The following is a 26,209-nucleotide window of genomic DNA, read 5'->3' as shown; positions in this document are numbered from 1 at the left end:
AAAAGAAGCCCAACCTGGGACATACCTGAGGGTATTCAGGTTTTGATCACTGAAAACTCTTGAGGATTTTCTGCATAAAGATAACTGTGTTTCTGGAACACACAAGCAAATGAAGAACAGCCTTTCACCATGAAAGCCAATATGGTGCTATGGAGCTAAGGACACAGCAGGAAGTAGGGCCGCATGGGACCCTGTAGCACTCAGCACTCCAGGCCCAACAGAGACCCAAGAGCCTACAGGGACTAAGATGCTCAGGGCTGGTGGTGAACTGGAGGTCACTGCTGTGGGGCCAGGGTGGCCTGGGTGGGCCAGCACAGAAAACTGGCCAATCCTGTGCAAAGTTAAAAAGGTCTTCTTTTCTGAGCAAATAAATCACACAGTGGGAGAAAAGGATGAGGATTTGTACACCTGGAATGTACTGGGCCTTTGAAAAGTGTCCACTGACACACTCGGTGTTTCACATGGTGCCTCCGGCCTGATCAAGGCGGTAGAAACATCAGCTAGAGGAGGCCCTGTGGAGCCGGCATCACCTTCTCCAGCTACAGTCACACAAATAGCTCAGCAGCCACACTAGGTATGACTATCTTCAAGTAAGGGAAGTGACAGATGGCTTCATTTTAAAGGCTTACAGAATCACAATTTTGTCACAGTAATAGAAACAGAAAACAAGAATCTATAGAACTGAGTGTTTAGATAAAACTGCTAGAACCTCGCGAGTTTTGAGTTCCAAAGCAAAGATCCACTCCCATACTTGCCCTTGAGCTCAGCTTCCCCCAAGTCGCCAGGCCTGCAGTGACCTGCCATACAAGCAGGCGATCTGTCACTGAACATCCTCAGTTTAGAGGAAGACTCAGTAATCTACAGTTTCCACACTTCATAATACTCTTATTTTAGATTGCACATTTGGGGGAACATTTCTGTATTTCCTACTAAATATACAGTGACTTTTATATTCATTACATTAGTAGATAAAATTACCTAGAACAGAAAGGCATGATTTTCTCCTCCAAAATCACACTGGCCCACTGAAGATGGAAATACTTTGACCTCAACCTTTGCCCAAATTTCAAACAACAGTTACTGCCTTCCCACTTCCCCCTCCACCCGCAGAATTGATCAGCTGGAGGCCTCTAAGGGAAATCCTTACAAGTCCCCTCTTGGCCTCACGGATGTGTGCAACAACTGCACAGAAGCAGCCCAGTGGACAGCTAGTGGGACCTCCCCAGGAACACTGATTTCTGCAAAGAGAGAACCACATCTCGTGGACACCACAGCAGAAACTGCTGTCAATCTGCCCAGGACATGTTAACCACGAGGATGGCGACCGTCAGGACTGTTTCCAGATCAACGATCAGTTTGAAGCGTAAATCTGTTGTTTTATCATTTTACTGAATAAACACCACTGCTGGGATGTTACTGAGGAAAACAACCTGTGGCTTGTCCTCCTTTCGTAAGAGCCCCGATGGAGCCCATCTCCTTTATGTGGGGACTCTCAGGGTGAACTCAGTCACGATTCTTCTAAGGCTTTAAAAATGCACAAGAGATTACGAGGTACCGAGGAAAACAAACAATGGATTTTACAGTACATACATTCTGGTGGAAGTCTGTTCTTTCTAAAAGCAAGTCTCTCAGTTTTCTTTCTGCTTTCTGCCAAGCTAAACAGGACTCCGTAAACATACTGACGAACTGGCCTATAGAGCAGGGCGGCGGGAGGCAGGTCTTTGCTGGCTTCATCTTCAATAGAAACAGCAATTTTGATTTCACCCTTTGCATGGAAGAAAGCAGAATAATATTGCACATTTTTCATGTTGAATTTACAATAAACTCACAGAAATATACTGCATTATCTCCAGTTAATGAAATTGCAATTCTATTCCAAACCAATTGCTTAACAAGTTGCCTGTATCAAGAGGTTTAGGGAGAGTTCATTTAGCAGGTTTAGTCAAAATACATGCTCAAAGAGTCAAAATAAAAACTACATTGTTTTATTTTTAACCTGGAACAACAACAACAAAAACAAAAACCATGTAAATGCTTCCAAAGTCTTCAAAAAAATCTAGATAGGTAACACCAGACAACAAATAGAAAAGAAAATGCTGAGAACTGGCAAATTTTATGAGTCAAGATGGTCATATGTAATGTAATTCATAATTTTTTTTCAATGAAACCTATATGAAATCCAAGAAAAGAGCACCCTAAAAATAAAATGGTCACAAATTTTCTTTACCAAGCTCTTTCATAAAAAATTATCATATACAAAAAAACCTACCTAAGAGAACTCTTTTAAGTGGTATTCATTTTTAAAGTGTTTAGCATGTATCAAGCCTCTGCCCCAGTGCATTAAGTAACTCAACAGACAAGTCCCACTGAATGAGACAGCCACCAGAGGCTGGAAATGAAGGAAGCCCTGTTCTGTCCATCCCCACACCTCCATTCCTCTCTGCCAACATAGCAGGGGCTTCCTTGTGGCTCCAGGAGACAAATGACTCTGTGACCACCTGCACCTGAGGTCAGTCCAAAAATTCTGTGGTCCATGTTATCAAGGTACATCTCAAGAGACTTCACAAGGAATTTAATTATGCATATTCTTAATGATCTGTACTCTTTCAATCATGTCATAACATTTATTCTTTCACATTAATTTACCATTGATCTTTTCCCTTATCAGAACCTTCATACTCTTTAATCTAGTAGCTACACATGTGGTTAACACTCATCTAGTGAGTATTTACTCTCCCAAAATTGAGGCTTTGACGACTCTCTACATTCTCACTTGAAGCTTGAATTCACAGCAAATGTCTCAGCCTGGAAAATTTAACACCAGAGCCACTCAGCTCGCAGGAAACAGCACACATTTCAGTCTAAACTTTTCCCAAATATACTGAAAAATTTTAGGTGACACCTTAAAATCTGAAGATAGTCAAGTTTACTTTTCTCAACCACAGTCATTTTATCAGTATTCGCCCTTGAAATCAGTGAGTACTGAAGAGGAGGACAGGCAGTTTTACATCACTCAGACTGATTTAACCAAAAGTCCCTAAGTCAGACCCACAAGCATGGCAGGGCACAAACAGCAGGGAGTCCAGGGACCTTATATCCCAAACAACCCCAGAGAGAAAGGGCACAACCTTCCCAAAGCTGGAGTCCCTTTAAACTTAGCAAAATCCTTTTCCCGCAAGAGTAACCCTCACTTACCCTTATAATCTATGTTGGACCTGAAAGATAAAATTTTTACTTTATAACCATAATCTGAGAAGTGATACCACACATGCATACCCGTATCAAATAACAGATGAGACTTGGAGGCAATTACAATTCAAACATACATTAAAGGACCCAAATGATAGCACTCATCTTCCTGTCCTTTATTTTATAAAATGTAAAATTAAGCAGTTCAAATTAGTCAATTAACGGTTAAAAGCGCAGCTTGAGAGTGCTGTGAAATGGAAGTCACTTGTAATTACTGACTCCATTCTATAAACCATACATGGACTGTAGAAAATAAGAAAAAAGCTTGATTATATATGGTGGTACATATACAGATGAAAACATGATAAAATACATATAGTAACGAACCAATTTTATACCAGAAATCTGGTCACCAAGTTAAATTGTGGACCTATGATTATAAACATTAATATGACAAGTCACTGAGGAAATTTAAATAAACACAGATCTATTCAAAACACCAAGATTCAGAAACAATTAATGCCACACTGTATATCTATTTAAGCATACATTCAGGAAGATACTAATAAAGTGACAAAGCCCCGTATTCCATTGTTTGCTGTAAGTACTCAGTGAGGTAGAGGAATAAGTCAAAGTATGAAGTGCTATCAGCCACTCAGAAGTTGGGAGCTTCTAGGACAGATGATAAACCAGATATAGTATGTGACATCACAATTAAACTTGACACTATAGCAGAAACATGTAGGAAACTTTGAAATTAGAAATACAAATAAAATTACAAACCAGAGAAGAACATGAAGTGCCATTAATTAGAAGCTTCAAAAATAATTTTGTGTTAAACTGACGAGAAAAACAAGACTTTCCCCAAGTTCTAATTTTATTGTGTTTATAGATATAAATATCCATCTTTTTTCTCCACGTTTAGAAAGGGGAAAATGAACTTCATTTCAAACACCTTGTAAGATAAAAAGCAGTTCCGAAAGGAACGAGGACACACCCCACAAGAGTGACCACCGTGAGATGAAGGCCACACGCACAGCCCAGTGCATACCTTCGTCAGCACGTGGAAGATGTAGGGGTACATCAGCCCCTTCTTGTGCCGGTGCTCAGCCACTCTCAGCACCTCGGGCGCAACAGGAGGCAGGGGTGGGGTAGTGATGTCCATGTGGTTCCTGGTGGGCATGGACAGGAGGCACGGAATTGGCTGAACAGTGCCAATCTGGTTCCCCTTTCCTTCAGCAAGCTGGCTGCCAGAAGAGGCAGTGGACGAACCTTCCGCCTGCAGAGCAACGGGTGAGAGGAGAAAATGGGTTCATGTCACATTCCCACTCCTTTAACCTGTCTGTCCAACTGTAACACAGAGAGATGTGATTAACAACTTCAGTGAGGACAAGGGAAGCTGTGACCCACTCCTCCTTGAACAGAGGAAGTGTGAATGGATGCCCACTGTGCCTGTGTCAGGGATGGGAACCCAGAGAACTGCTGCAGCTTCCGCTGGGTGACCCCACTCATGGCTCCTCCCTTGGGATCCCCATGAGATGAACAGCCTTCTGTGGTTGCTAACCCAAGTCCCATCTGGCTCCTCCATGTGACCAATTCTTGTGATTCTGCTTTCCTGGGAGACCCTTCCTCAACTCAATGGGTAGCATCCTCTCTACAGATGAAAAAACTAATTCTCCAAGAGGAGATGTCTCCTGTCTGTGGTAATGAGACCAGTAACTAGTGAACGGGGACTAAAACTAGGTCTCAGTCAGGCCTGTTCCTCACCACCACCACAGTTCTTATTTAAAGAAGAAATAAAAACCAAACCTCAAGTATTCTCTTAGGGTACTTAAAGTCCCAAATTAAGTATACATAGGGAACTGTCTGCCAAAAATTAAAACCAAAGAACAAGCTAAAACCATTAAAACTGATGAGTCAGATCTACATAAATTGACACAGAAATATGTGCTTGGTAAATTATTAGGTGAAAAATATCCACTCTGTACAACAAATCACCAAAATACAGAATATATGTACATGAATAGGAAAGAGTATGGACACCAAATGACTACCTCAGTGCTGAAGGGAGATTCTTAGTTTTCTCTTTACAAATTTTAGCAAAGTCCTAATTGTTAACCAAAAGTGAAAAGTGAAGTCACTCAGCTGTGTCCGACTCTTTGCAACCCCATGGACTGTAGCCTATCAGGCTTCTCCGTCCATGGGATTTTCCAGGCAAGAATACTGGAATGGGTTGCCATTTCCTTCCCCAGGGGATCTTCCCGAACTGGGGATCGAACCTAGGTCTCCCACAATGCAAGCAGACACTTTACCCTCTGAGCCACCATTGTTTACCAAGAGCAAGTATTATTTTTGCAGCACACTTTTTTCCTCACAGTAAATCCTAGAAATAATAATTGCTCACTTACTGCTTCTGTGGCACCCTAAAATATATACAAAGAAAGGCAATGCCAAAGAATGTTCAAACTGCTGTACAACTGCACTCATTTCACATGTTAACAAGACTATGCTCAAAAATCTTAAAGCTAGGCTTCAGCAGTACTTGAACTGAGAACTTTCAGATGTACAAGTTGGATTTAGAAAAGGCAGAGAAACCAGAGATCAAATGGCCAACATCTGCTGGATCATAGAAAATGCAAGAAATTAAAAAAAAAAAAACATCTACTTCTGCTTCACTGACTACGCTAAAGTTTTGACTGTGTGGATCTCAACAAACGATTGGAAATTCTTAAAGAGACAGGAATACCAGACCACTTTACCTATCTCTGAGAACCCTATATGAGGGACAAGAAGTAACAGAACTGGACATGGAACAACAGATTGGTTCAAAATTGGGAAAGCAGTACATCAAGGCTGTGTATTACATCCTGCTTATTTAACTTCTATGCAGAGTATCTCATGCGAAATGCTGGGCTGGATGACTCACAAGCTAGAATCAAGACTGCCAGGAGAAATAAAACCACCTCAGATATGCAGATGATACCACTTTAATGGCAGAAAGTGAAGAGGAACTCAAGAACCTCTTGATGAAGGTGAAAGAGGTGAGTGAAAAAGCTGGCTTAAAATTCAGCATTCAAAAAACTAAGATCATGTCATCTGGTCCCATCACTTCATAGCAAATAGATGGGGAAAAAATGGAAACAGTGGCAGATTTTATTTTCTTGGGCTCCCCAAATCACTGCAGCCATGAAATTAAAAGACACTTGCTCCCTGGAAGGAAAATTATGACAAACTTAGACAGCATATTAAAAAGCAAAGACATTACTTTACCAACAAAGGTCCATCTAGTCAAAGCCATGGTTTTTCCAGTAGTCATGTATGGGTGTGAGAGTTGGACCATAAAAAAGGCTGGGTGCCCAAGAGTTGATGCTTTCAAACTGTGGCGCTGGAGAAGACTCTTGAAAGTCCCTTGAACAGTCAATCTTAAAGGATATCAACCCTGAATATTCACTGGAAGGACTGATGCTGAAGTTGAAGCTCCAATACTTTGACCACCTGATGTGAACAGCTGACTCATTGGAAAAGACTTGATGCTGGGAAAGACTGAGGGCAGGAGGAGAAGGGGATGACAGCAGATGAGATGGTTGGATGGCATCACTAACCTTAATGGACATGAGTCTGAGCAAACTCCAGAAGATAGTAAAGGATAGGGAAGCCTGGCATGCTGCAGTTCATGTGGTTACAAGGAGTGAGACACAACTTAGAGAATTAACAACAATAACAACAAAAAATATTGATTTTTCTGTTCTGAAACAAAATGTATTATTTTAGTGGTATGCATTGAGTGCTTAACTTCATCCTTTAAAATACAAAGTGCCAAAATTAGCCTTAATTCATGGATAACCCACGAAAGTTTTCTATGCTTTCCGTTCCATAGCATGTAGACATAAACAACTGAAAATGCTTTGGAGTATGTATCCAGAAAACATTTCTGTTATTTATTTTCAGGATAATCATTCAACAGTGAGAATATTTCAGAGTTTTAAACATATGTCTAACATTCCATCATCCTGTATAAAAATAAGCCCTCTCCCAGCCAGAGACCAGTTCATCCTAAGTGACCACAGGTGGGGACAGATGTGGCTTTGTAAGTTTAAAATATTCATCTAGAGATGAATATTAACAAGTAGAAATAGAAAAAAATGGGGGGGGATAAAATGTAGTTTATTTTTATTTTTTCATTTTTAATATATACATCACAAAACTTTTCTCACCTAATCATCACAAAACCCTACAAGAAATGAGGGCTCTGAAAGGCTATGTAGTGAGCAGAAAGAAGAGGATCTCCACCCTGCCCTGGGAGAGAGAGCAAACCGGGAGTAGCACAGCCCTTCCCCGCTCACACCTGCCAATGTATTACTCATAAATAACATGCTTAAAAAAGAGAGAGAGAGAGAGAATTTTACTTTAAATCAATCCCTGGCACTACATGCTGAGAGAATGAGAATTTGAAAGAATAAAAGGCACAGACTTACTACCTTTGTTTGGTCTCCTGGGTCTCCCCGTGCTTGAGGTTCCGAATGGCTTCCTGTCTTCTCCCAGCCAATCTTGTTCCCACTGATATGGCTGAACATAAAATGAACAAAAATACCAATTAGTGTTGACCACTTCTCATACGTACTCATGATGATAAGGGCCTGCCCTGAGCCTACAAACCAAGGATACCTTGGTTTGCTGATTCCACCTTGTGACATAACCTATGTCCAGAGAAAATCCTATCACAAGAACACTTTCCACCTACTTCAACAGCAACCACCCACTGGGGAAGAGAAATCAAGCACCTAACCTCTGCCTCACGGCTCGGCTTAAAGATGGCCTAGGATGTGCTAGTGCTGCAGGTGTACAGGAGACAAATGCAGGCCTTGCCTTTGGGGGCTCAGTCATCTTGGAGAAATAAGACATCACATTCAATTGACAATCATCAGGCAGTAAAAGATTAAATGTTATCCGGGTCAAATGTTACTCGTAATTTATAAATACATGGAAAGTATTATATGCCAATGACAATTCATGGGGGGCATTCCTATTCATGGTAGGGAGCATGGGAGCTAAGGCTAGCGATGACTCACTCAGAGGTGTGCGCCTTGCAGGCCTAAGGAGAGGCCATGGATTTCTGAGTGCAGAGAACAAGTAGTTACCTGATGGGGAATGATGTTCTTTGGCAAAGCAAAAGTGGGAAAAAAGATACAGAAGATTACAATGTATTTTAAATACCAGAATGAAGTATTTTTCAATCAGTATTCTTAAAAACTGTGGGTTGTGACCAATTAGTAGCCTGAGAAAACAATGCAGGGGATTTAACAAGCATTTTTAAAAAATAAAAGGAAATGGGGACTTCCCTAGAGGACCAGCGACTAAGACGCCTCTCTTTCACTGCACGGGGCATGGGTTTGATCCCTGGTCAGGGAACTAAGGTTCCACTTGCTGGAGGGGAGAGAGAAACAGAAAAGACCAGATGCAGCAAATGTGATATGAATCACATTATTTCAAAAACTCTTTTTCCATTGGTGTATTATGGGCCACAATGTAAATGAAAATTGACTTTGGTACTCGGGCAAACTTTGTGAAGAGCAGTATCCTGGAGGGAGTAGGGAATCTAGAGGGGCTTGAGTAGGGACAAGTTGCTGACGATCATGGGGATCACCTGAGCCACTACACGCATCCACCCTTCGCTTGCCCCTCTCCCTGCATCGCTCCAAGCCAAAATTATCTTCTAAAACCAGTGCTGGCCACAAGACAAGCCAACATAGACAGCTTTTATTTGGCTTGCCTTATCTATCTGACTCATGTGACAGAGATTTTTAAACTTGGTAATTCCATCTTCTAATCAACTACATTTTAGTTCTATTAAAAAAAAAAAAAGCCATTGCAAAAAGAGGAGTGAGACTGACCCATCTTAAACCAAGAACCATGTCCCATGTCGTGATATTTTGGAGTCTAGTTCCTTGATGCCAGTCACCCCAATACCTCCACATCAAACAAGGTTATCCAGCATCCAGGCTCCTAGTCTTCAGTGAAGACTCAGAGAAACCATTGTTCTGTCCAAGTTTGCTACTCATGTGTACAATCTCAGGCTACAACTTTGCAAAACCAGAGGAAACTCTAGCGATGAGAAGGCACAAAAATAAATACAACTATTCTAAGAGCATAGTGATCCATTGTATTTGAAATCCAAGAGAAGAGCAGCTACTACATAATTGAGCAGATTAGAAGCTGGACAAACTGATTAGTCAACCAATTATTCATTGAGTATCTACTGGTCAGGACATGTTATGTGATAATTATGCCAAGACGTGAAATAGGGAATTAGAAGGTATATAATCTTGTCATACACATGTCCAAAGTGAGTATTTCAAGCAAAGCGGAGGAAAGGTGAGTAGCTCTGAAGTGGTTTATTTAGAAGGTGGTATAAATAAAGTTGCTTAAAAAGTCAGTAACATTTATTGTGTGAAATTTAAGAACATATTACTTGACATGTTTTATACAGAAATATAACATTTATTACCTACAATTTTATATATTTAAGGATATCCTATCTACAAAATGCACACATGAACAGCTTAATGAATGTCTACAAACACACCACATAAGCAACACAGGACTGACAGGCCAGAATCCCCTTCTTGACCTGCTCCTGAGACTTCCTCAAGGGCAACAGTTATTCTGACTTCTAACAGCAAAGACTGCTTTTGTACACCATATACACAGAATCATGCATGTGTACACTTTCTAGGTCTGGGAGTTCTGGCTCAACAGTATTACTGCAGTGCTGGTTCCGTCTCAGGGCCACATGCACTCAGTGCTGTGGAGGCACGCCACAGCTGGGTCTACAATCCAGTCCAACAGGAGATCCCTGCCCCGGAAGCACTTAGTATTTTCTGTTTTTCTTCGGTTAGCCTTTTGGGAGGAAATGCGGTGAATCTCAAGCATAGTCTAATCTGCACTTCTCTGATAATAATGAAGATGAGCATCTTCTCATGTGTGATATTTTCTTTTGTGGTGTGCCTGTTCAAACATTCTACAATAAGTGGACAATGTGCAGAATGCTCTTAAGGACTTATAGGAAGTCATCATCTATTTTGGATACAGGTTCTTGGTCAGGTGCATGGACTGCAATTATCTTCCATGTCCTGATGGACTAACACCCCTCCCTCTCTACGACAGATTTAAACTTTTATAAGTGATGCCCTGATGCAAACAAGTGACTCACTGGAAAAGTCCTTGATGCTGGGAAAGACTGAGGGCAGAAAGAGAAGAGGGCACCAGAGGATGAGATGACTGGATGGCATCATTGATACAACGGACATGAACCTGGGCAATCTCCGGAAGATGGTGGGGGACAGGGAGGCCTGGTGTGCTGCAGGGACACCAAGAGTTGGACACGACTGGGTGACTGAACAATCGCCACGTGTGATGCCTTGTCTTGTACAGGTTGGCTGCGACTGGGTGCAGCCTCCCCTAACCACCCTGTGCTCGCTATTCTCGTTTCTGTGTTTCACGATATGCATCACATTCAGCATTACTATCTGTTTGTATCACTCAGTCATGAACTCTACAAAGATAATAAAATCATACAGTCACTACAGAACAGGTGTGCAATAGCTGAATGACTAAATCACGTAACTGTAGCCTAAATGGATATGGCAAAAAAAGGCATAAAATCTGGGTTTTATATGGATACACTGTAGTGGGGAGATCATGTCATGCGACTAATGCCGAAGCTTGTCCCACTTAAGATCACGTAAAATTTTTATTTATAAATCTTAGTTTTGTTTTATAAACTAAACTAAAAAGTTTACCAAACTAAAAAGTTATCATAACCTAAATGTTCGCAAGATCTTTTAATACTATACTATAAAATCTAAAATTCTGCCTGAAAAACATCTTGACAGTGGCTAATTTTATAAAGTTCAGAATACTTCAATAGGATAATTATATTATTTTATAACATAAGAAAACAAAATATTTGATACAACAAATGGCATGCTTTGAACAACAAGATGGATTAGAAATTTCTAGGTATTTGTATATTCAGTTAGGTTAGATTTTGCACAACTGCTCCCACCTAATAATCACACTTGGAACTGCTAATGGTGTCATAAGTTTCATCAGCTTCGCCCTGAGAAAACCTGCTGAGACCCAGGCAGGCCACAGGGAAGTGGATGGGGCAGGACAGGAAGGCTGCATGTGTTCTGGATTTGAATTTTCCTGCTCAGCCAAAGGCACAACTCTCTGTGGGTAAACTTCAGGTTCAAGAATCCATTCACAGCCACAGCAACAACGACTGGATTCAAACCCAGACCCACCATTCCAGACATTACCCCATGCTATTACCAGAAAGCCATGAAACGCATTTATGATGTAACAGGCAATCAACAGAAAAGAACTACCCTCTGACCCAGACAGGTGGCAAGGAGGAAGGCCAGCACCACACAGAACTCACCAGGATGAGAATCTGTGAATTCTCAACAGGTGATGCAAAGCCTCACTTCACTCCAGGACACCTGGGACTTTTTCTGCAATAAAGCTGGTTGAAAGTAGCCAACTGTCCTAACCACTGAATTCTCTCAAACATATTCTTTTTAGTTAGCAGGTTGGTGATGCTAGGATGGAAGTAGACTGGTATCCAAATTTATACCAAGTGTCTGACCCATCACAGTGACTTCTCACTCACCACAGCTGTCCTGGGTGTGGTTTGCTCTTGTGGAACAGAAAAGAAAGATAGCATTGACCACAAGCTGACTTATTTGTCAACAAAAAAGGAAGAAAAGGCAAATAAAATCAAAAGGGGGGATTTCCCAGGGGTTAAGCATCTGTCTGTCAATGCAGGGGACACAGGTTTGATCCTTGGTCTGGAAACGAAGATCCCACATGCGATGGGGCAACTGAGCCCATGTGCCAGAACTACTGAGCCTGCACTCTAGAGCCCATGCTCTGCAACAAGAAAGTCCCCGCAATGAGAAGCCCACACATTGCAACTAGAGAGTAGCCCCACCTGCCTCAACTACCTACAGGAGAAAGAACTAGTGCAGCCAAAATTAATTAATTAGTTAACTTAAGGAAAACAAAAGGGAAGAAGTAAAACAAGGACAAGATCAAATCCTCAGTAGCACTATCTAGTGTATGTGGGTAAGGTCATAGATATGGTTAAACCATGTGCAGGTTTCAACAAATGTACATACATTTTCATTTTCATCTGCTCCCCATCCCGAGAAAGGAAGAGAGGCTTGACCCACAGCCTGCTCTCACTCAACAGACCCCCAAGAGTTCTGATTGCCAGGTGTTCCTACTATATAGGGTGAAGACTTGAGCTCCCTGATAAGGGAAGCCGCAAGAGTATCACATACATAAATATCCTTTATAGGTACATCTCCCTATGCCCCAAATTAAGCTAGGGTCACATACATTCAGATTCTTTCAGAAGTACTTGTCTCACTCTTATGCAGCAGTCAAGATGGAGCTCTTGTCCCGGACACTCCTCTTACGTGTTTGTCGGAGGACTTCTCATGGCTTTTCCTACCCAAGTGAATGTTCAGAAACATCCGAGTCAGATGAGCTCCACATAAAATGCCTACATGGGTCAGTAAGTGGCTAGAACTTGCACAACAGTGTAACAATCTGAAAGGAAAACTGAAGCTTATTTAGCCTGTCTGGGACTGGGTATCCTAGGGCCAGGGTAAAATGTAACTATCTTTGCAAACAGTTTCTCTGGAAAGGAAGCCTGATAGGACTTCAATACCAGCTTGACATAAAATGCCTGCATGGGTCAGTGAGTGGCTAGATCTTACACAGACCCTCCACCTTTGATGGCAAAGATAATCAGTATTGTTAACCAAGCATAAAAGTAATTCAGAATAGTTTTTCTCAGAAGATATTAGAAATGTAGAACACCAATACCACTTAAAGGAAAAAAGATGCATTAGAAGAAGCATGTTTCCTGGGACACTAGCTGAAGGGTGCTAAATGAAATTCTTTAGGTATTTACGTTAAGAATGAAGTAAATGTTTTGGTATTTTATTGGCTCCATGGTTATTTTTTAAATAATAGTGATAGCTGAAACTTACTGTGGTCATTCATCAACTAATTTAAACCATGTACAACCCAAAGACCTCCTAGTCACATTGGGAGCATTGGGCCCATGGAGTTTCAGGCCACACCACCACAAGTGGCAACTGGTACCCGGCAAGACGAACCACAGGAGGTTGGGGGACGGGGTCCTGACAGCACTGGGTCTCTGCAATGGTCGGCAGTTCCTCGGGCACTGACAGCAACCTCTTATAGGTTGCACAGAGACCAAGGACGTGCCAGGAAAGCCCAATCCTCATGCCCCACCAACTCCACCAACGTCCCCCACTGAGCTTTATCTTCAAAAACCAACGTGGGACTTCCCTGCTGGTACAGTGGCTAAGACTCCATGCTCCCAGTGCAAGGGGCCCTGGCTCGACGCCTGGTCAGGGAACTAGGTCCCGCGTACCACAACGAGGAGTCTGCATGCTGCAGCTAAAGGTCAAAGATCCTGCCGGCTACAACTAAGACTTGGCACAGCCAAATAAGAAAACACATAAAGATAAGGAAAAAACACCAATAGTTGCCAATTCCATAGGTTAAAAAGAGGTACCTTCTTAGGTTTTAAGTTACTTTCCTTTTACTTTTCTTTAAATGAAAGTAAACACCAAACTTTTATGTTATTGACCATCTGTTTCCTCTGTGAATCGCATGTTTATATTCTTTTTAATTTGTAGGAAGCTGGGTGTTTTTTGGGGAGGAGGAGGGGCTTATTTGGGGGTTAATTCTGGGGCAGGGTATTTTGGGGAGGCATACTCTTATATAGTCCCCATTACCTGTTCACACAATCTTTAAAAAAAAAAAAAAAGCCATTGCTTTTCCATTGGGGAAATGAGGTCACTTATTTTGTAATCTTCCACGTTCAAGATTATTTCCCAGTACCATGGGGAATATGGTGGAAATGCCTGAGGGAATCAAACAGGAAAGGGCACACCCAGCCAGGGGCAGCTCAGGCCTCCCTCTTCTCTACCGTACAACACAGTGTCTTAAGGAAGGGCAATTACAAATGCTTCTACAGTCAACCTGCAGAAGCTGGTACGAAAGGTGGCACTTCAGTTAAACTGTACAGTAATTTCCCCAGCCAAATGGCCTGGTGACCCAGACACCTGTGAAACTCTGGGATCTTTACAGCCCCAGGATCATTCCAAGCAGATACTGGTTGCTTTCTGCCACACTTAGAACTCAAGATTCCACACCATCCAGCCTTCATCTCACTTGACATCGCAGCCACACTGGCTTCCCCTTCTTCCACCCTGCATTCTCGTCCAGCTTTCTCCCCACTCTGTCATGGCTCAGATCCTGCCCCACTGGAGGCCCTCATCCGGCCCACTCATCTGGTGCTTGCTTCACCCACTCAGCACTTGGGTGCTGCCTACCACCATGCTCACTGATAGACAGCAAGCGCTCAAATGTTGCTTGGCTAAATGAACTGATGATTTCTTTCCTTCAAGAGCATCCTGAAAGCACAGTGTAGGCCCAGGAGTTCTATCCTAAGTCCAAACCAAAGGTAAACCAAATCTTAATTGACTTAATGCCCCTACTTAGCCTCTAAACTAGGAAAGAAATCCTCTGTCCTCTGCATGGCCTCAAAAGTGCACACACACAACTTATTCAACCAGAATCCTCACCCTGAAATAATGAACACTGTCCTTCTTAGCAAGAAAGGGGTGCCCATAATCAGGGTTGATCCCAGGTCCTACTCTGCCTGGCTTATGACCCTGAACCTCTGGTACAAGTTCCTATCCCCTTTTCCTTCCGTCCTTCTTCTCAGTTTTAACATGTCTACCTACTGTGTGTTATTCACTCAGGCATGTCTGATTCATTGTGACCCCATGGACTGTAGCCCGCTAGGCTCCTCTGTCCCTGGAATTCTCCAGACAAGAACACTGGAGTCGGTTGCCATTCCCTTCTCCAGGGCATCTTCCCAAAGCAGGGACTGAACCTGAGTCTTCCACACTGCCGGCAGATTCTTTACCATCTCAGCCACGTCTACTTCTTATTTGTTATAATAAATGGAAAAACAGATTCAAAGAAATGAAAACATTCCTAAGCCACATAACTTGATCCAATCTTAGCATCCTTTCAATTCCAGATTGTGCATGTGCTCTGCCTTTTCCACTGCAATTCACACCATGAGAGGGTGAGACACCCACGCTACTCCCACATATGGAGATCTTACAGAGGCGCTTCCAGAAAAACGCAATAAAAATGCCCTCAGCTGGGGAAACAGACAGTTAAGCTCTACAGAGCTTAGAGGTAAGAGAGACAACTAAGACTGAGAAAAAACTCCAGGAAAGGAACTGATCAGAACCTTCAGGAACAGGGCAGAGTGAGTATGCACAAAAAAAGCGACTCACTCTCAATCTTATTGACTCAAGTTCCACTCATTTCCTAACAGGGCAGTTTGCCAAATTAAGTAGGTAACTCACATTAGCTCTGCAACCCCAACCATAGGCACAGGATCGACACTGGACCTCCCTAGACTGGGGCCTTTCCTTGCTCAACATGCTTGTCATCTGCACAGGACTCTGAGCCACAAAGAGTGGCTCTGTGTTTTATTTCTACCTGTGTTTCAGAGTCCAGAAAGAATGCACTCTTGTTGATTAGTCACTCAGTCGTGTCTGACTTTTTTACAACCTCATGGATTGCAGCCTACCAGGCTACTCTGTCCATGGGATTTTCCAGGCAAGAATGTGGAAGTGGGCTGCCATTTCTTCTCCAGGGGATTTTCCCAACCCAGGGATGAAACTTGCATCTCCTGCACACAGGAAGATTCTTTACTATTGTATACTATAGATACTTTGGTCTTGCTAACGTGAGCCAATTTTTAAAAGAAAACTTATAGTTCCTTAGAGAGTGAAAGGGCTCCTGAGGCATATATAGGCTGTTCTCAAGCTTCCTGCGCTAAAGAGTCACATGGTCTCATCTACACATGCAGATTTCTAAGCCTCAGCATAGCAATTCTCATTCGGTAGGTCTTCAATGTTACCTTCCTAGAAGGTTAATTTTAAAAGTTTGAATAATAAATTACAACTTTTTACTTCATTTTTAGAATTTTAGGACTGCACACACAGCAAGTAAACATTTGGGCACTTTATGCCTCTCTGTTTCACAACAGCATACATCCCTGGATGGCAGCAAACTTCTCAGTAACTGCCCATTTGGGGCCCTAGTGGTGACTAAGTGGTGACTTAGTGACCTCCCTGCTGGGGAGGTCAGCAGACTTAGTGCCCATTTTACAGATGGAGAAAAAGAGTGCAAAAGAGGAAAAATCTCTGGCTTCAGGTGGCACACCCATAAGAACTTGCAAGAAGACTGGAAATTGTGTCTCAATTTTTCAGCAGAAACTGACACAGCAATAACTAGCCTTGGGCATCTACTGTGAATCAGAGTTCAAACCAAGGAAAAGAGATGCAGATGCAAAGAGAAAGACTGTTCCTTTCCTTTCTTCTTTCTCTTTTTGAACCAGGTTTCTTAGAAACGTAAGGTTATGTAAGGGGAGGAGGAGGACTATGCATTTCAAGACTTTCTCCATCAGATTCTAACAAATTAATATTTGAAAACTCATTTATTCAGGGACACACATTGCTTAAAATATTCCTCTCTACAGGGAGAATTTCAGCCTGGGTCTGGCAGCTTTCTACAGTTTTGGTTAGGTGAAGAGTGTTATGTCAAGAATAGTCCTATGATCTGGGGAGTTGGGATTCAAGTTACTGAATTCAGAACAAAAGGAAATTCTGATTCCCCTTCAATCCAGGAGCCAAGAGACTGAAAACCATAGAAGTCTAATTTAAAACGCTTTCTGAGGGTGGGAGTAGGGAAATCCCAGCCCAAAGAGAGTCAAGTAGAACTTGCTCAGATAACTTTACCACATTTGGTGGTCACACAAACTAAGTTTGCTAAAATTACACCCAAAAAAGAGGGGAACCCAAGAACTAGGGCTGGCATAATACACACTTTCAACCTTGGAAGCCCATAGGAAATGTCTAACCTTTTCTCTTGGTCTGAGGAATCCCAGTCAAGCAAAGAGTAACTGTCACCTACCTACAACAAACAGCATCTTTGAACACAACCATCAGTGCCATGGGCCGGCCAGCCAGCCAGCCAGCCAGAAGGCAGCTTCTCTGGGGACTACAAGCTACTTAAGCAGCCTAAGGCAGCTGCTACACTTCCAGGAAGCACCAGCTCCTCCATACACCACTCACTTTGCAGCTCCTCCACTGCCTTCATCATTGTCTGAAGATGACGACGTAGAAGAACCAGGAAAGTATGCTGAGTCCACGTGATTGGGACTGCCGCTTGGAGCTGGGTTGATGGGGGAGGACCGTTCATACAGTGGGGTATGTTTTCCTTCATGAGGAATGTTACTGTAGTTCTGCTCAGTCAGATTCTTTCCGCTGGTTTCCAAGGTGAGAGCCGGCTCAGCGAGGTTGTACGGGTGTGGGCCCTGGCCCGGAGCACCTGGGCTGGGCACCTGGGGGGCCTTAAACAGAGCATACAAATCACGTGTGCACACATACTGCATGGCCCAGAACACATTAGCATAACCCGGTCTTGGCTAAATTTTAATTCAACAAATTCTGGCACCTACTTCACATATCAGGAGTGTTAAGAAACTATCTTAGCATTCATTAAGATTTGATTCATATGTAGCTTTCAAGGCAGCTGTCCCCCATGACAAGGCTGGGCAGACCAGCTGCGGATGGACAGGAAAGGCCTTACCACAGGCTTTGCTTGCAGAGAGGTCTGTGGAATGTTGAGCATCTGGGGGGGGACATACGGTGGCACTATCCCAGGCATTCCAAACGGATTTGGTCTGGCTGTTTCATCAATACGGAAAGAAAACAATAAACAACTGTGAGCAGGACATTCCCCAAGACACAGCACAGCTAACACACACTGCCATCTGACTTACACCTCCAGGGTGCAAGCACGTCACTGGCTCCACTTCCCAGAAACCTTTAGAAATTCATGCTTAAAATATTAAAAAATATTTAACCTTACGATGATCAATTTCATACATTAGGGCTAGATTTCTAACTTTCAAGAATTTTCAATTACTATCTGACTGTGTTTCTGTTTAGGTTCATTTCCTTGAATGCCTGGTTTGTCTCTGTCTGTAACCTAACAGATGTTCTCATTCTCTGCTCATTGCTGACAAAGCTGGAAACCCTGTAGTACTCTAGGTTCGAAAGGAATAAAAGGACACAGCACTTCCCCTACCGTATGTGAGGCAACAGAATTCTTCAATTTAAACTAAAATTAGGTTCTAAGCTACTAGCACACTTTTAAGTATAAAAAGTGAAATGTGGTAGTTGCTATATATATTCCTGTTTTGTTTTTTTCCACTGTTAAGGAAACCATGATCACGTTACATATGCATTACACAGGCAGTGCAGAGTCAGTAAGATTTTGTGCTTCCTTAGAAGATGACTTTATAAACCTGGTGTTTGTTCTTCATTATCCTCGTGCTAACTTTAAAAACTCAAGCACAGAATGGAAAACATGTAGAGAAGTAGACCCCAAACACAGTGTTAGGCAGGACTGGGTCCCCTATCAGCTTAAAGACATGACATAAAGCAATCAGCGCAGTCCAAGGTCCAGAAGACTCCAGGTCCACAACATTCGGTCTCCTTGCAGATCTGAGGAGAGGAGGGGCCAGCATGAGCAAGGCAGGCAGGCCAATGGCCTGAGCATGCAGTGACAAGGGACTGGTGTGGCCCTTGTGCTAAACACACTTCACAATATCATGGTTTACTGATGTGATAAAAACGAGGAGACTCCTTAGGGTTTTGTGGGGTGCCTGAGAAGATAGCCTATGAGGGAAAGCACGGATACTACAAGACCCGAGGCTGGCATCAGGACTCAGACTGCATTTGACACAGAAAACACACCCTGAGAGAACACACGATAGACACCACCTAAACCCCCATGGCCACACGATCTCATTAGGTTCCATTTAGAAACAGAACAAGATCAAGTCTAGAGTCATCTCAACGCAAATGCCATTTAGCACAGGAAGAGCGCTTTTCTTACCTCAAAATCCAAATGACACCAGGTGAAAAACAACCCACAAATCACAATTTGTCAAGAAAAATAAACACACATTTAATTCAAAAAAATAACTGTTGCTGTTCAGTGGCTAAGTCGGGTCTGACGCTTTACAACCCCATGAACTACAGCACAGAGGCTTCCCTGTCCTTCACTATCTTCTGGAATTTGCTCAAACTCATGTCCATTGAGTCAGTGATGCCATCCAACCATCTCATCCTCTGCCACCTCCTTCTCCTCCTGCCCTCAATCCTTCCCAGCATCAGGGTCTTTTCCAATGAGTTGGCTCTTCACATCAGGTGACCAAAATATTGGAGCTTCAGCAAGAGTCCTTTCAATGAATATTCAGGGTTAATTTCCTTTAGGATTTTCTGGTTTGACTTCCTTGCTGTCCAAGGGACTCTTAAGAGTCTTCTCTAGCACCACAGTTCAAAAGCATCAATTCTGGGCACCTAGCCTTCTTCATGGTCCAAATATCACATCCATACATGACTACTGGAAAAACGATAGCTTTGACTAGACGGAACTTTGTTGGTAAAGTAATGTCTCTCCTTTTTAATATGCTGTCTAGGTTTGTCATAGTTTTCCTTCCGAGGAGCAAGTATCTTTTAATTTCACGGCTGCAGTCACCATCCGCAGTGATTTTGGAGCCCAAGAAAATAAAATCTGTCACTGTTTCCATTTTTTCCCCATCTATTTGCCATGACGTGATGGGACCAGATGCCATGATCTTAGTTTTTGGAATGCTGAGTTTTAAGCTAGCTTTTTCACTCTCTTCTTTCACCTTCATCAAGAGGTTCTTGAGTTCCTCTTTGCTTTCTGCCATTAAAGTGGTATCACCTGCATATCTCCTGCATATCTGAGGTTGTTGATATTTCTCCCAACGATCCTGATTCCACCTTGTGATTCATCCAGCCTGGCATTTCATATGATGTACTCTGCATAGAAGTCAAATAAGCAGGGTGACAATAAATGCCTCAATGTACTCCTTTCCCAATTTTGAACCAATCTGTTGTTCCAGGGAAAGTTCTAACTGTTGCTTCTTGACCTGCATTCAGGTTTCCCAGGAGATAGTTAAGGTGGTCTGGTATTCCCATCTCTTTAAGAGTTTTCCACATTTTGTTGTGATCCACACAGGCAAAGGTTTTGGCATAATCAATGAAGCAGAAGTAGATGTTTTTCTAGAATCCTCTAGCTTTTTCTATGATACAATGGATGTTAGCAATTTGATCCCTGGTTCTTCTGCCTTTTCTAAATCCAGCTTACATGTATGGAAGTTCTCGGTTCACATACTGCTGAAGCCTAGCTTGAAGGATTCTGAGCATTACCTTGCTAGCACGTGAAATGAGCACAACTGTACAGTAGTTTGAGCATTCTTTGGCATTGCCATTCTTTGGGACTGGAATGAAAACTGACCTTTTCTAGTACTGTGGCCACTGCTGAGTTTTGCAAATTTACTGGCATATTGAGTGTAGCAGTTTACTAGCATCATCTTTTAGGGTTTGAAATAGGTCAACTGGAAACCCATCACCTCTGCTAGCTTTGTTTGTAGTAATGCTTCCTAAGGCCCACTTGACTTCACACTCCAGGATGTCTGGCTCTAGAGTAGTGACCACACCATCACTGCTATCTGGGTCGTTAGGACCTTTTAAATACAGTTCTATGTATTCTTTCCACCTCTTTTTAATCTCATCTACTTCAGTTAGGTCCTTGTAGTTTCTGCCTTTTATTGTGCCTATCTTTGCATGAAATTTTCCCTTGGTATCTCTAATTCTCTTGTAGAGATCTCTAGTCTTTTCCCATTCTATTGTTTTCCTCTATTTCTTTGTATTGTTCACTGAAGAAGGCTTTCTTATCTCTACCTGCTATTCTCTGGAACTCTGCATTCAGTTGGGTATATCTTTCCCTTTCTCACTTTGCCTTCTTGCATTTCTTTTTCTTTGGGACAGTTTTGGTCACTGCCTCCTGTACAACGTTAATCTCCATCCTTAGTTTTTCAGGTACACTGTCTATCAGATCTAATCCTTTGAATCTATTTGTCATTTACACTGTACAATCATAAGGGATCTGTTTTAGGTCATACCTGAATGGCCTAGTGCTCTTTCCCTACTTTCTTCAATCTAAGGCTGAATTTTGCAAAAAAGAGCTGATGATCTGAGCCACAGTCAGCTCCAGGTCTTGTTTTTGACTGTATAGAGTTTGTCCATCTTTGGCTGCAAACAATATAATCAATCTGATTTCAGTACTGACCATCTGGTAATGTACATGTGATAGCCCCCAACCCCAAATAATAACATGCCCCAAATGCACCCTCTCATTCACTGAAAGAACACTGGGAGCACTGAGGCTTGGGCCACGGCTCACTTCTTACTACCCTAGAGAGTCAGGAGCCTCAGAAGTCATGATCTGTTGGAAGATCCCATCTCCTAGTTCCTAGAGCTCAAGTTGGTAATGCCACAATTCTCTGATCCCACCTCGCACAGACAGAAACGGTGGCCCAGCTTCTACCTTTCTCTGAATAGAGACAGCTGCAGGACAAACAGCTGGCAATGGTGACACTGGTACATGTGCATATGGGGCTTATGGCCCGTCTACACACATGTCCACGTGCTCACATACAGGCAAATGTTCACCTCACACACTCACATGAACATGTACATTTACCACAGACATACACGCATATTTTCATGCACTCGCACACACAAGGAGACACTCCTGATCAAACAGTTAGGTCCACAAGTTAACAAACCTCCACATATGAGATACATGATGCTCTAACTGTTAAAGTCCCTGAACTGGTGATCATGAATTTTAGCCAGATTTTGGGTGAGAGTATTACAAAATCCACTCAAGCTCTAATACTATAACTTAAATCACTGTAAAAAGTCTAGTTTACAATCCCTTATAGCTGACCTGCCATACTTAACTTCCAAGTAATAAGAATGAGAGACTGGACCCTTCAATTATGCAGCAGTTCTCAAGCGAAGATGAACACTCATGTTTCACTCTATTTTTGACCATCATATGCTACAAACCTCCTGAAAGCACACACCTGCCCTAAAAAAAATGAAAGAGAGAAAGAAACCCTCCAATACAAACATACAGAATTATAACTTAAAAGCAAAGATTCCCAAGGAGAGAATATTTTCTAAAGTCATATTTCAATCACTGACCTCAAACAAACTTTTGAGAACCCACAGAACGAGTTACTCTTCTGTCATAACCTAGTCTATTAAGTGAATTGATTTGTCTGCATTTCTCTGATGGCTGCAGAAATGTCTGATACCCAAGGGCCTGCCTCTGCATATTGCATGCCTTCTTGTAAATCAGTTCTTGTTCTCAATGCCCTCATGCAGCTAAGCAGAATCACTGTCTGTCTTCTGTGTGACAAGGCGTCTGTCTCAAAATTGACACCAGTGCACAGAGCAGAGATTAACATCACCAGTTCTCATTCTCTTCCTTTCACAAATACTTACTAACAGAGGTAGACTTTTGTTCAGGTATGCAGAATGCAGACAGATGAAAGGAGGAAAAAGTGTTCGATTACTACATGGAAAATATTTTCTTAATTAAAAAATATGTAAATATTAAATACTTGAGAATAAGAGAAAGAAAGCATGCATTGCAGCCCTTTCAATTGTTCTTAGTTAGCTGTGAACTCTCATACATAAGATACGTTGTATAGTATCCACTCTCTTGAATTACTCACTGTGCCTGGATGAAGCTAATTAGTTTTTCTCTGGATTAAAGTAAGATTTATTCATCTATTACTAGGCATGTTACTGTAACAATGTTACATTAAATAAACAACAGTAACAAAGTAATATTCTAAAAATATTTGAGATGGGTGCTTATACATGATTTTCAAGTGATACACAAAAAACATAAGCTTTGAAAAATTAAAGATGAAATAAGTCAGTATATTCCCTACCAACAACTAGCTTTCAGTGCCTGTAAAAAAAAATGCGAAATTTTCAAACTATGATAACCATTTTGACACATTTACTCAATACCAATATTCTACAGAAGTTAAGGCACAAAGTTATACAAAGGAGAATTTTACATAATTTGTTTTCATCCTTGGGCTTCCCTGGTGGCTCAGACGGTAAAGAATCCACCTGCAATGCAGGAGACCTGGGTTCAATCCCTGTGGTTTGGGAAGATCCCCTGGAGAAGGAAATGGTAACAAATCTCTTCTGTCCCTGAGTTTAAACAACATGTGCATGGACCTCAAAGGATACAGCATGATTCAATTTCACGTGTTACCTGAGTCTTACAGAGCAGTGACAAGTTCATCCCAAATTTTACTCAAATCTATTAAATTCCAGGAGTTTTACCTGGAAAATCCCATGGACAGGAGGAGTCTGATGGGCTACAGTCCATGGGGTCACAAAGAGTCAGACATGACTGAGCAACTAACACCTCTCCCAAATGAATAACTTCTGAAGGCAAGGTCGGGAAAGGGACAGTGGGAACCAACAGGACACTGGTATGGCCTCTGAAGCCTGGTAGTTCTGGCTGGATTGAAGACCAGGCATGAGGGCTCAGCCAAGGGAGTCATGGGGCTTTCTGGGAAGGGACAGACAGAAATCGTCCCGGGCTTTTAGAAGACTGAACTTAGTTTCCATTGAGTACCAACTCCCAAGAGCTCAGAGCTGGGGCAGCTGATGCCAGCCTAGAACATCAGCTGGCAAGACCACACAGTTAAAGTCAGAGGTCACTGTTCAGGAAAGAAGCCCCCACAATGGAAGATTAAGTATGGGACCAAGAAAAGTAAGATCATGAATAAAGAAGTAGGCACCTGAAAGAATTATAAGCAATGAAAACCAACCTGGGGAAGCACATTTCAGGTCAACATAAATATAAAGACCTTTCTGAGAACTAGAGCAGTTCATCAATGACAGCACTGCTTTGAGTGCTTAACTGTTGTAGCAATAGTCCGTGGTTGGGAGGTAGCCTGGTGCTTACATAGAATTCCTGGCTATCCAAATTTCTTCTGTCCCTGAGTTTAAACAACATGTGCATGGACTTCAAAGGATATAGCATGATTCAAATTCACGTGTTACCTGAGTCTTACAGAGCAGTGACAAGTTTATCCCAAATTTTACTCAAATCTATTAAATTCCTGGGTTCACTTAATCAGGTTTGAATCATAGGCATTAAACAGCAAAATCTCATCTAGCCACCTACACAGTTTATGGTAAATCAAGACAAAATAGTTTCTGTCCATCTGTGACTTCTAAAAAGCACAACCTCAAAGAACAGTCTGAAGGCCTTTATTCAGAAGTCACTGATAAACTGAACTGGCAGACCCTTCTGTCACTGAATACTGAGAAGCTACCAACAGACCTGATGACAAGCTGTGTCCACCTCAGGAAGACACCCTTGCAGTCTTTTAAACCAGACAACATCTAAAAGGAGACATATTTTCAGTTCTTCCAAAATGACTAATTTTCAGGTTTGTTTTTTTTTTTAATGAAATTTCAAAAAAACCACAAGACCAGACAGCCTATAGCACTTCATACCACATCAACTGAAATAAACTCACTAAGAACTGAATGAAAGGTCACAGGAATGGACCGAGAGACTCCCATGACCTGCATGAGAATTAACGATAAAGAAGGAGAAAGAAAAAAAATGGACTTTCTATTTAACATGATAGCATCTTAGCTTCTCTCTGGCAGCATCTATTCTGTCAGACCCCTGGCGACTTGACATCAATGCCATTTGCATTAGCTTTAACAAGATACAAATTGAAAACGATGAGCATGCACACATCTCAAAAAAAAAAGAAGGGCAAACACAGAATGGCAGGTACAATGCAGCATTTAATTAACAATCAAAACACTGTGATTTATTATTCCATATATGAGGTAAAGAAATATAAAAACCTTAAGACATGACTTTTAGAAAAGCCTAATGTATGTCTTTGAAGACATCTGTTCCACCTGCTTAGTGGGCGCCCTAATGCTCGTGATACTACACTATCCTCTGTATTTTTCAGTTACATTTAAAGCTTTCCATGGTAAGAAAATTTAAGCAAAATTCTGGAAAAAGTGGGTTTAGTAAACAAAGTTTTAAAGAACGAATATTATATAACTTCGTAAAGAATGCCAAATTTCAAGAACTTATTACTGAAGTATCAGTTCAGTTCAGTCGCTCAGTCGTGTCCGACTCTTTGCGACCCCATGAACTGCAGCACACCAGGCTTCCCTGTCCATCACCAACTCCCGGAATTCACTCAAACTCACATCCATGGAGTTGGTGATGCCATCCAGCCATCTCATCCTCTGTCATCCCCTTCTCCTCCTGCCCCCAATCCCTCCCAGCATCAGAGTCAGCAACAGTATAATGTCAAATACTTGGTGACAATTAAAAAAAATTTTTTTAATGATTACTGTAACAGTAAAAAAAAAAAACCTTAATATTCTAATGATGACCACAGGACATGGTTACATACAGCACAGCCCCACTGTGAAACATTCAGTTCAGTCGCTCAGTCGTGTCCAACTCTTTGCTACCCCATGAATCGCAGCACACCAGGCCTCCCTGTCCATCACCAACTCCCGGAGTTCACTCAAACTCACGTCCATTGAGTCGGTGATGCCATCCAGCCATCTCATCCTCTGTCGTCCCCTTCTCCTCCTGCCCCCAATCCCTCCCAGCATCAGGGTCTTTTCCAATGAGTCAACTCTTTGCATGAGATTGCCAAAGTACTGGAGTTTCAGCTTTAGCATCAGTCCTTCCAAAGAACACCCAGGGCTGATCTCTTTTAGAATGGACTGGTTAGATCTCCTTGCAGTCCAAGGGACTCTTAAGAGTCTTCTCCAACACTACACATCAAAAGCATCAATTCTTCGGCGCTCAGCTTTCTTCATAGTCCAACTCTCACATCCATACATGA

The 26,209-nt window shown here is 42.1% G+C and overlaps 1 protein-coding gene across 2 annotated transcripts in view; it reads right to left on the bottom strand.

Moving 5' to 3' along the window:
- FAM120A (family with sequence similarity 120 member A) overlaps positions 1–26,209 on the bottom strand; it is a 117,057-nt gene that overhangs the window by 34,792 nt on the left and 56,056 nt on the right. For both annotated transcript variants that reach the window (XM_068973747.1, XM_068973746.1), the window contains 5 exons: positions 17,977–18,074; positions 17,460–17,737; positions 7,668–7,755; positions 4,241–4,468; positions 1,591–1,765 (listed from right to left, as the gene is read on the bottom strand). In XM_068973747.1, coding sequence (XP_068829848.1) covers positions 1,591–1,765; positions 4,241–4,468; positions 7,668–7,755; positions 17,460–17,737; positions 17,977–18,074 — 867 coding nt within the window. The remainder of the gene's footprint in view (positions 1–1,590; positions 1,766–4,240; positions 4,469–7,667; positions 7,756–17,459; positions 17,738–17,976; positions 18,075–26,209) is intronic.

The sequence above is a fragment of the Capricornis sumatraensis genome, chromosome 6 (assembly GCF_032405125.1).
Source record: "Capricornis sumatraensis isolate serow.1 chromosome 6, serow.2, whole genome shotgun sequence".
NCBI lineage: Eukaryota > Metazoa > Chordata > Mammalia > Artiodactyla > Bovidae > Capricornis > Capricornis sumatraensis.
The sequence above is the reverse complement of the archived record's forward strand: the minus strand, read 5'-3'. Positions and strand labels throughout refer to the sequence as shown.